This window comes from Nematolebias whitei, chromosome 11 (assembly GCF_014905685.2).
Source record: "Nematolebias whitei isolate Nwh7 chromosome 11, NemWhi1, whole genome shotgun sequence".
Classification (NCBI taxonomy): Eukaryota; Metazoa; Chordata; class Actinopteri; order Cyprinodontiformes; family Rivulidae; genus Nematolebias; species Nematolebias whitei.
The window spans coordinates 13,553,994-13,565,105 of NC_056508.1; the positions used below are offsets into that span (position 1 = coordinate 13,553,994).

Genomic DNA, 11,112 nt, shown 5'->3' on the forward strand with positions numbered 1-11,112 from the left:
TATATATATATATATATACACATATATATACGTATATATGTGTATTTGTATATATATATATGTATATATATATCCATTCCAACTAAGAGGAAAAACAAGTGGTGCGTCGATGTCTCCGTCGCTTAGGGATTTGAATAGTGAATGTTTGAGATGAGTGTTTTTCTGGACTGGAATTAAATAAAGAATGTAAATAAACCTAAAAGTTTTGGTGCAAGATATTCAAGTAAGAGTTACACTGTGGAGAAGAACAGAGGAAGATTTGTTCCTTGTCTGAGGCATAAGTGAGTGACGGTTCCCGGTGAGGGGAGGCAGCAATTTTATCCACCACCAGGTGTAATGGCAGAGCCAAGGTTTGGCCAATGGTGTCCTTATCCACCATAAATTAATCTTTGGCCACCCCAGTTATTTGAGGAAACTATATTTTTAAGTGCACTAATAAAGATGGGACATTTACCACAATGTTTTGAAGAACAGGGGAATGGCCCACTTTGGGAGCAGATGAGAGAGCATCATCATGATCTGGAGTGGTTGGGTTGGCTGAGCTTTCTCCTGTAGAAGCTGCAGAAGTCTGAGTGGCCTCAGCTTCACCAGCAGAGGCTGTAGGAGTAACATCAGAGTCTGGAGCTCCATCTGGAGAACACGATGCAGGAACAAAACTATCACTTGCTGTGACACAGAAATCTCTCTTAACAAGGAGCAATCAAGCCTGTGGGTATTGTTCATAAAACGTCTCTGAAAGTGACAGATATTAAACCTCACTTCACATTCACTGAGTTTCCTACCTCCAATGTCAGGTGCCTGTGGTGAAACTGGTGCATCTGTTACGGCATCCTGGCACATGACCTGACCTGAAAAAATAAAGAAAATAAAATTTAGTTGAGTATGTTCAGTGATTCCTGATTAATTCTGAAGGTTACTCTGTTTGTTCTCCTTCACTTCATTAGTCTCTGCTCCTCCCTGATTGTCTTAATGGTTCCCATGTGTAGCTTGTTAGCCTGTTAGCCTCACTATAGGTTCATTTTATCCTCCCCCTCCATCTTTTCAGATGGGTAAACACCACGTGATACCTGTCCTTCCTACACCACAGTTGACCAATACTTTTTTTTTGTTGGTCATATACACAGCATGGATGCTTTATCATGATAAGCTAATGTTTGTCTCCCAACCAAAGACAGTCAAACATCAATACAGAAAAGATATTCTGCATGAACATTTTTTAGTGTGACTACTGTTCTGATGTGGGTTCTCAAAACAACTTTAATGCAGCATGAAGAATGGTAAATGGTAAATGGACTGTACTTATATAGCACCTTTCTATCTTATCGAGATACTCAAAGTGCTTTACACAACAATCTGTGTCCTCATTTACCCATTCGCACAGCACTCTACTAGATCTCTACAAAGCTGAACAAATCATTCTAAAGAGGCTAATCATGCTTTATCACATTCATTTACCGATGGGACACACATCGGAGGCACACATCCAAAATAAATTTCTAAAAAAAAAAGTAAAATAAAAAAAGACAACATGATTTGATCCCAGCTGTTAAAAAAGATACAAAGTGGGAGGAAAACCAGAAACCACAGTAAAAAACAGTTTTAGCTTCTCTTTAATGGCCCCCTGTCAAATTCAGAACAGAATTCAAAATCTTACTTCTAACATACAAAGCTCTCAACAACCTAGCTCCATCTTATATTAGAGATCTTATTATTCAATGTTTTCCTAACAGAGCACTTCATTCAGGTTTACTTGTGGTTCCTAGAGTTTCCCAAAGTTCCACTTGTTGCTGTCATTAAACTGTTTTTCCTTTTTTTTTTCATAGAAATTACACCTGGACCACCGCCATGATGCTTGTCTCTTTCCTGTCCTCTCAACCAGTCAAGGCAGACGGCCGCTCATCTTGAGTCTGAGCCTGGTTAAAGTCTCTTCCTGTTAAAAGGAGTTGTTCCTTCCCACTGTCGCCTTTGTGCTCCTCAGGATGGGGGATGGGGCCATTTTGATTTGAGTCTATGTTATCCAGACTTCAGTATGAAATTATGTTTTGAAGCTAAATGTTGCTTCATCCGGGTTCACTTGTTCAGCCGGTCTGGCCATTGTTTTGGAACCTTTCCGAAAAATATAACGCTAAGTGCTCGCTGAGTCTCAGAACAAATCAGAAAGCAAATTCAAGATAACTTCTTGTTGTTTTTATTTCACTGGTAGCTTTCTGTTGGCCTCAGGTTTTAGATTAATGTTTTCTTTTGAGGCAATTATATCTAGCTGTCAGTGAGTACCGTATTTTCCACCGTACATGTCAGACCGCCCTATAAGTCGCATCTGTCCAAATATGTCTAACAAAATGGAAAAATCCATAAATACGTCACTTCGCCGTATACGTTACATCTGTTATGTGTCACCGCTGACAACCCAGACATGTGGGCCGGTGTTGTGCCAAAAAACAATTGGCTGCCAACTGGCGGGAGCGTGCACGGGAGGACTTTAACAAGAATTTAACAAGATTAACACTGAAAAACAATTATTTGTTTGCTTGAAATTATAGCAAAGGTGTGTCTCAGTCTAACTTTTCCTTAATAAATGCACTTTGACGGTCAAATCAGTTGCATTTTCAAAAGACAATATGCGGAAATGGGAACACGCAGAGGGCAACTCGCTGTGCATTTCTTTGAAATTTAACAAGATAACCACCTAAAAACAATTATTTGTTTGCTCAAAACTATAGCAAAGATGTTTCTCAGTTGAACTTTTCCTTAATAAATGCATTTTGATGGTCAAATTAGCTGCATTTCACTGGGGTGGTGCAGTGAAATGAAGTTGATTTGATGGTTGCTCCAGGCGAGCTGGACAAAGGTGGCAGACTATGGCAAGCTGATTGTGTTAGTAATAGCCACTTTTACCTATTACATGACACAACAGCATACCATACCACTCGAGTGCCATCTAGCGGCTGAAAATGGTAGTGTTCAATATTTTCAGTCAGAATTAATGAAAACAGTCATATCTCAGCCAAAAATTGGTTTATAAATATGAGAAAAAAAACATAAATACGTCGCTTCAGCCTATAAGTCGCAGGGCATGTAAATTATGAAAAAAAAAACATGACTTATAGGGCGTAAAATATGGTACATATTTCTGTTTAATGATTGTAAAGGTTTGCACAAGAATTTAGCTTAACATCCTTAATGTGCCTGATGAACCTTTAAGGTTGCATACATAAAAAGAACAACCTTTATTTTACTCCTTGTTTATTATCCAGCCCACCTCGACCACTGGTCTAATGTAAAGACAAACTGTAAATCTTGCTTGCTCCCAGTGATGTGTTTGTGGGGATAAGGTCAGGGGAGAGGGTAGGTTTGGACAGCTTGTCCTGGTGGTTCAAACCTCATGCCCAACCCATTCTGGCACGCATTCTCAAGGGCATGTGATAATTAGTAGCCCCATATGTTCTTATCCTGACTGTCTGCAGCCTGTGCAAATCAGCAGCCCAGTCAAACGAGCATGGCCTGCTGACCACACACATCCATCTTCTAGTACACGTCCTGTCCTGAGTGATGGATTCAGAAACAAGTTTAGAGGGGTATTTCCGCCATTTTGAAGTTGAGTACTGTGGAAAGGTTATAAACAATGAATATCTTACCTGCTGAGGATAGCTTTTGAACAACTCAGCTGGAAGAAAGAAAGTTAAAATCTGACATGACTGATGAGCTAATGGCTAGCTAGTCCAACTACTGCCAAGTCCAGCGTGGATTATTACAGCATTAAAACAACTTTTCTGCATAGACATTTACACCACTGTTGATAATACCTTACTTATTTGCTGCATAAAATTATGTGGTTATCTCAAAGCCCCGATCAGCATGAGAGCCCTTTTAACAGAAATATCATAAATGTTCTGCTAAAATAAACATGTAATTTTGAATTTAATGGTAAATTAATAGGAAGGTTTAAATATTAGCATATGCAACAATTGCAAAAATATGTTGGTGTTTTAAGAAAGTTACATCTGCTATGGAAGTCTGTTGGACAAGCTGTCATTAGGTCATCCACAGATGTTTATAGTGGCTCAAGTGATTTTAGTGCAGTTATCTGAACGTTCACACTGCCATTCATTTTGCATTACATGTTAAATGCAGCAGAGAATCCTGCAGGAAGTGCTACAGCACACTGATGCTTTTGTGCTCATAAATACCCACAGAGTTTTAAGTAAATAAGGGTTGAATATAAAATTAATGGCAGTGTAAACATGTGTGAAAAAGTTTGAGTATAATGTTGTAATATTTGGGGACCAGAGTTGTTTTAGTGTCAGAAATCCTCTTTGATCTTGGCATTATTCAGATTAGCTGTTGGCTCATCAAACCAACCAAAATAAATCTGATTTTGCTAAACTGAAATTGATCAAAGAACTTAGGTAAGACATTGGTTGTTCAAAAGCTTTTCAAAGAAGCTCATTTCAAGCTTGCTCAAATATCACGTTAGAACCACGATCATTAAAAGCATTTCCTGAGTTCATGGGAGGTCCATAAAGTTAAAGGATGTTGATTCAGTATTAGGATGTCATTAAACTGCCTTCTTCAGCTAAAGAGATGCCATTTAAACTGGTCTTCACACTGGCCTGCAAACTAGGGGTGCACCGATAAATCGGCCGGCCGATTGATCGGCCCTGATTTCCTTAATTTGGGGAGATCGGCCGATCTTTAAATAAGAAGCCGATTTTATCCACCAATCGTATCTGCCTCCGCAAAGGTCTGAAAATCAGCTGCTGTCCTCTTTTGCTCTGCTGTGAGAGCTCACACACAGGTCACTCGGAGCAGCCATGTCGTCGGTTTGGAAGTTCTACACTGTAAAAGAAAATGAGCCAAAGATCGCAATTTGCAATTCGTGTAAAGCCGAAGTAAGTCATGGTGGAGCCACCACCAAAACCTTTAATACAATAAACCTCGTTCGCCATTTAAGAAATCACCACGCCGCCAAGTATGCAATGTTTGAAGAGAGCAACCAAGCTAAGGCTAATGCTAAAGCTAGCGCTAACAAAGAGGCAGTCGGTGGGCCGTTGTTTGCTTTTATGAGCAACGAAAAGAGCAAAGCTACCACGAGGAAAGTGATGGAGTTCATGGCATTAGACATCCAGCCATTTTCAGTCGTTGAGGACAAAGGTTTTAGAAGCTTGATGCAGCACGTGTGCCCACGATATAATATGCCGAGTCGGAAATATTTTTCTGATGTTGCATTACCGGAGTTGTTCAGCCAAGTTTCGAGAGACACCCGCAGCCTGCTAAAAGCTAATATAAATACACTCAGCTTTACAACAGACATCTGGACTTCTGATGTAAGTTTAATGTCCATGTTAAGTTTTACTGCACAGTGGATTGACGAACAGTTCGAACGTCATCAAGTACTCTTAAACTGTAAAGATATGGTGGGGTCTCACACTGCGGCCAATTTATCAGCAGAGTTTAAGGCGATGCTGAATCACTGGGAAATCGATAATGGAAGAGTTCACGTTGTTTTACGGGATAATGCTCGTAATAGGGCCAAAGCGCTGGATGATATCAACCTGAAAAGTTTACCCTGCCTGGCACACACACTGCAACTGGTTGTAAATGAGGGACAGCTGGCGCAGCGCAGCATCACAGACATGGTGGCAACAGGAAGGAGAATTGTTGGACATTTTAAGCATTCATCACTTGCCTATTCCCGACTTTATGACATACAGACACAGTTAGGTCAACCCAGGAAACGATTACAGCAAGACGTTTCAACGAGGTGGAACAGCACAGTCTACATGCTGCAGTCGCTGTTGGAGCAGAGACGTGCTATTGGCGTGTATGCTGCTGAGCATGAGTTACCAGCCACACTCACAGCACACCAGTGGGAGCTACTGGACAATGTGCTCACCATTCTTGCACCTTTTGAGGAACTCACAAAGGAGATTAGCTCATCAACAGCTACAGCAGCAGATGTCATCCCAGCCATCACTGCACTCAAGCGGATTTTGGAGAGGCAAGCGAGCACAGACCGTGGCGTGGGTACAGCCAAAGCTACGTTGCTGGAGGCTGTTGTGAGAAGATTCAGCAACATTGAGCATGAGCCCCTGTACAGCTTGGCCACTGTTCTGGATCCAAGGCAAGTAACCATTAACATTCTATTTTAGCCATAATTACTTTTAGCCTACTACTATATTTCAACAAACATTTAAATTAAATTAAAAATAAAAATTTATTGATTGAAATGCATTTCTTTATTTACATGCAAGTCATAAAAACTGTTAATGTATACAAAACACAATGATTGACCCCTCTTTCTTTGTTTATGCAAAACAAGGTACAAGAATCGCTACTTCTCAGCAGAGGTGAAAGATGACGTGAAACTGCTCCTTTTGACCAAACTTGCAGAGGGGGAGACCAGATGCACACCTGCTGCAGGAACATCCTCTGAAGTGGGACCTCCTGATATAGATGAACCTGCAGCCAAAAGGCGTAGTCTACTGTTTGCAGCTCACGACGAAATCTTGAAGGAGAACATTGAACAGGAGCAACAGCTGGCCAGCCCTTCAGCTATGCAGGTACAGAACTACCTATCTGAGGTTCCTATCGAAAGGAGCCAGGACCCATTGGTCTACTGGGAGATCAATGAAAATCGTTTCCCTCATCTTGCTCTACTTGCCCGAACCTATCTCTCTGCCCCATGCACAAGCGTTGAAAGCGAGCGCCTGTTTAGCTTGGCTGGACATGTAGTAGATGAGAAAAGAAGTCGCCTGTCTGGTGACAAAGCAGAAATGCTTTTGTTCATCAAGAAAAACCTGCCACTAATGAAAGTGACTGGAATAAGTCTGTGAGAACAAACTTACCTGTGCCAGTGTTAGTTCTTATTACCCACTGACTTGAAAATGTTACACTTGTTGCATTATCTTTTTAAGTTTTTTTTTTTTTTTAAATGTAACAAGTGAAAGAGTTGAAGGAACTGAACATTTTTTTTTGGTTAATTTTATAGTTTTAACAAAAATTGTGTAAACTTCATTTATATTTCAGAATACTACCTCATGACAAGTTAAAACAACAAGTTTGTATTGTTTCTAGGGTATTTTTCAAGGGTATGTTTTACAATAAAATAAGATTGGTAAATTGAAGGTGCATTGTGATCTTGTAACACCTGACACTGTTGCTTTTGAAAAAAAAAAAGGTATCGGCCAAAATCGGAATCGGCAGTTCAGACTTTCAAAAAATCGGTGATCGGCCTGAAAATTGAAATCGGTGCACCCCTACTGCAAACCCGTCAGTCTGTGAACCTTATAAGTCAATTCACCTGTTTCAAACATTTTTACACATTCGTGTCCTGAAAGAAACCCATTGCGATGTGTAAAAGTTGTGGCATTAATTCAGAACCAAGCTGCAAGCTGATGAAACTGTGTGAGCCATCATTGGTTGATCTCAGATACATTTGTGTAAATAATTCAGATGTTCGGGGTGTTTATGATCTCATAAACATGGCAGACTTAAACACCCTCTGGATTAGGCGCCAAGTTTAGTCAGAAATCTTAAAACCACAAATAAAATACCATACCATACCATACCATACCACTTTATTTATAAAGCACTTAAAACAGCTACAAAGCCAACCAAATGTATTTATTGCTTCATTATTTATCCAACTGTAAATCAGCCTGCAGAAGATTTGGGTTCCTCCTAAAGTGTGTTGTTCTTTAACACTGACTTCAGAACATGGTGGAGATCCTCATGTTTTTCTGTGCTATTAGAACTTCAGCTACGATGGAGGTTGAGCTGCTTTGTTTGTTAGTGCGATGATGAAGGGGGATCATCACATTTAGCCACATCACTGAAGTCTTCTGTTTATGTGTTTGTGTTAGGATGGATTCAGAAGATTTGAACACCTTTCTTCACTCTAAGACACAAAAATAAATGAACTTTGTAAGTTTTGGTTGAAAATATTTTTCATATCTGCAGCCTTTAATTTCTCACAAGACACTAGCTGTTGCATAAGGTTAGATCCTAAACTAATTCAGCGCATGAGGCTCCACCATGCAAACACAGGCTCCTCAGGCAGCTGTGTGAAAAATCTCCAAGCAGGGCCTCCCAGCACCAGCTTTAAACACAAACACACAGAAACATACATTACACGGTACACGTCTCCCCCATAAACACAATCCCAGTTTCTCCAAGCGGAGTGGGGAGTCGGGTCCCAACGATGAACATTATGTAACGTTTGGGTTTCAATAAATCTTATTATTGTGCCTCTTATTACTGCGGAGCTACATCAAGATGGTTTCCTGCCCTGGCTCTCCTTCTTGAAGCTAATCTTTCCAGTAACAGGCTGAAAGACATGATTTGGTGGAAATACTTTTTTTTTTGGCATGTTTTGTCAAATAATTCATGCATTTGAGTTCCGAGAGCTGGTAAAGTTAGAAGAAAATGGTTAAAAATGACAAGATTTGTAAGAGATGTGTCTAAAACCCAAAGACTGGCGACCAGTACTTGCTAAAGAGTCTGCACGTCGTCTCAAACGTTCAGGGAATTCTGTTTTCTGCATTTACAAATATGACTGTTGCCCGGGCTTGTTTCCTAAATTTAGAAAATCTTCATAAAATTGTGCCACAAATGTTCTTTCAGAATTGTCACAGAGTTATTGCAGGCATTTGGAAGCCGTCCCAAGCCCTCCTCTGTTTTGGTATGGGCGTCTCAAATTCTTCTGCACTCAGTTTCCATGATTTCTGGGGTGCTCTGTATTTTTACTCTTCACATACGTTCTTTTATGACAGGAAACATCTGAGGCTGTACAGCCCTGAATGTTCACGTCTTAAAACCACACAGGTGATAAATAACATTTATTTAAAATCTGTTCCAAATCTTCTTATCTTCATTTTAAAGTGGATGAAATCATAAATGTGGGGGCAGTTTTTACAGAAAAAACTCATGCGAGCAACTTGTGGTCACATGGATGAAAATCTTATTTTTTTCTTTAAGGGGATGTGGGCAGAGGAGGACAACAAAATATTGTGTAAAGTCAAAAAAAGACAGTTTTGCTCAATTTGTGCACACAGATAGATAAAAATAGTTGACTTTTAAAAATGACTATGCAAAACGTGGCTGCACGGCTTGCTGGTCGCAAACACAAGCGTTACGGTAAATATGCTGTTCCGTTATGTTTTAGACCTGCTGTAGTTGCAGACATCTACATAAGGCTCAAAGAAACAGAAGTACGTAATATTTGAGCCCGAATGTCCTTTAGTTGAGCTTTCATGACCGAAGAAGAGAAAAAAGCAAAATAAAAGTTAAAAATTAAATCTTCTTTTACTGGACGTGTGCATCTACATAAGCTAATGTTGGATCATGTAAACGTGTTAGAATTTTTACTGTAAGTGTGTTTTGTTTGTGTGCTGTTTATTTACAGTAGTTCTACATTCTTCTGTCTGTTTCAAATTTAATTATTCCTTGGGGATGATAAACATGCGTGGGACGGGAGAGCAGTGGTTATAAACGTCGCCTTTCAGCAAGAAGGTTGCATGATCAACTCCTGCTTGGAGCCTTTCAGGGTGGAGTTTGCAAAATGTGAATGGATGTCTTTCTTTAAAACGGTCAATTGTAATTTAATAAAGTCCCAAGTCAGATTATTAATTTGAAAAATAAATTCACTTGAGTTGAAGACAACTTCAGTTTTGATGGAATTGACTGTAAATGGAAGAGGCCAAACTGATAAAAAAAAAAAAGCCATTTGACTGCGCGCTGACCGGCCATGAAAGAGGTAAAAAGTTCAGTTAAGCTTCAGATGAACTACTGCCAATGATCCATCAGCCCAAATGGACGTTCATTCAGCCGCTGCACTTAGCGGACGTGTGCGGCCGATGACCAAAACAGGTGAGATCACAAAATATCCAACATGACAGAGCAGGGTCCAGGTCTGAATAATGCAGAATGCAGACAGAAGCAGGGATTTGATGCACCTTGATGGCCATGAAAGGACAAACACCCCCTCAGCTCCGATCTTCTGTCCCCTTAGTCACACATCCGCCGACCGTTAATAACTATATAAGCAGTCAAAGCTTAATTTAAAATGTTGGGGGCGGACCAGTAAGTACTGCTAATTCGTCGGGTCGGGTGAGGTTCAGAAATGATGGCTATGGGCTGGGGTCATATTTTTTTGGGCCCGAATGCAACTCTACATCTGAGCCATTAGGTTTCCACAGCGCAGCATGAGCTCTCTGTGTTCACACTATACATTTTATTCTGTCTGTTTTTCAGCATTTAATCAGTCAGTATTTTTGTGCTATTCCAACAATTCATTTATCAAAGTGTTTAGCTCATTCAGGACATTCCTGTTATGAATTTTGGTATTTGTGCAATTTACTTTGTGAAATATTCAGTTTTTTCCAGCCATGTTTTTCTCGTTGAATATGAATGGAGCTCTCCACATCCTTCAAACACTTTGAGCTGTTCACAACCTTTTACTGCTCATTTCGGCTTTTGTTCTGGTTCAGCTCCTTTCAGCTTTTTTGTACTTTTTTCAGACTCCTGTTAAATTCTGCCTTTATTCAGCACATTTTTAGGTATTTTTGTGCTCATTTTAAACTTTTTTCCTGCCTTTTCCCCTTTCGCTGCTTATTTGAACTTATTCTGCTCAACTTCTGCTCTATTCAGCGTTTTCTACACATTTCTGCTGCTTTTCTTCAGCATTCTGCTTTTACTTTCCTGCTTTCAGTAAATGTAAGCTGTCCAATCAACTTCTTCAGCAGCTTTCTGCAAAAAGCATTCATTTGCATTTTCACAGGAAATGCCATTTCTGTAATGACACCAAAAGTGTTTCTGATCCAGTTCTATAAAAGCTCGAATATAAAGTTGTTTGACTTGTTTGAGACCAACGTGGCCTGCAGATAGATCTGAAACAGTGTTAGATTTAAAAACACCCCTGATGAGTTCTTAGTTTGATCATGCTTTAGTCATTTTTCCTGCCTGGATGCAAACTGTAAAAATAAAACTACAGATTGCATTAAATAAGATAATACTGAAATGTAAACTACCAGTATATGGTGAAACAAGGAAGGAGGTGAGATGTTGGGGGGGGACAGGCGGCAAACTATTTCTTGAGATCGGAAGCCGTTTGTA

The 11,112-nt window shown here is 39.9% G+C and overlaps 1 protein-coding gene across 1 annotated transcript in view; it reads right to left on the reverse strand.

The window, feature by feature from the left end:
• Nucleotides 1-11,112, reverse strand: part of si:dkey-261h17.1 — an 88,497-nt gene that overhangs the window by 69,158 nt on the left and 8,227 nt on the right. Inside the window, exons 2-3 of the mRNA XM_037684671.1 lie at nucleotides 783-848; nucleotides 455-630 (exon numbers count right to left, since the gene is read on the reverse strand). Of these exons, the coding sequence (XP_037540599.1) occupies nucleotides 455-630; nucleotides 783-848 (242 nt within the window). The remainder of the gene's footprint in view (nucleotides 1-454; nucleotides 631-782; nucleotides 849-11,112) is intronic.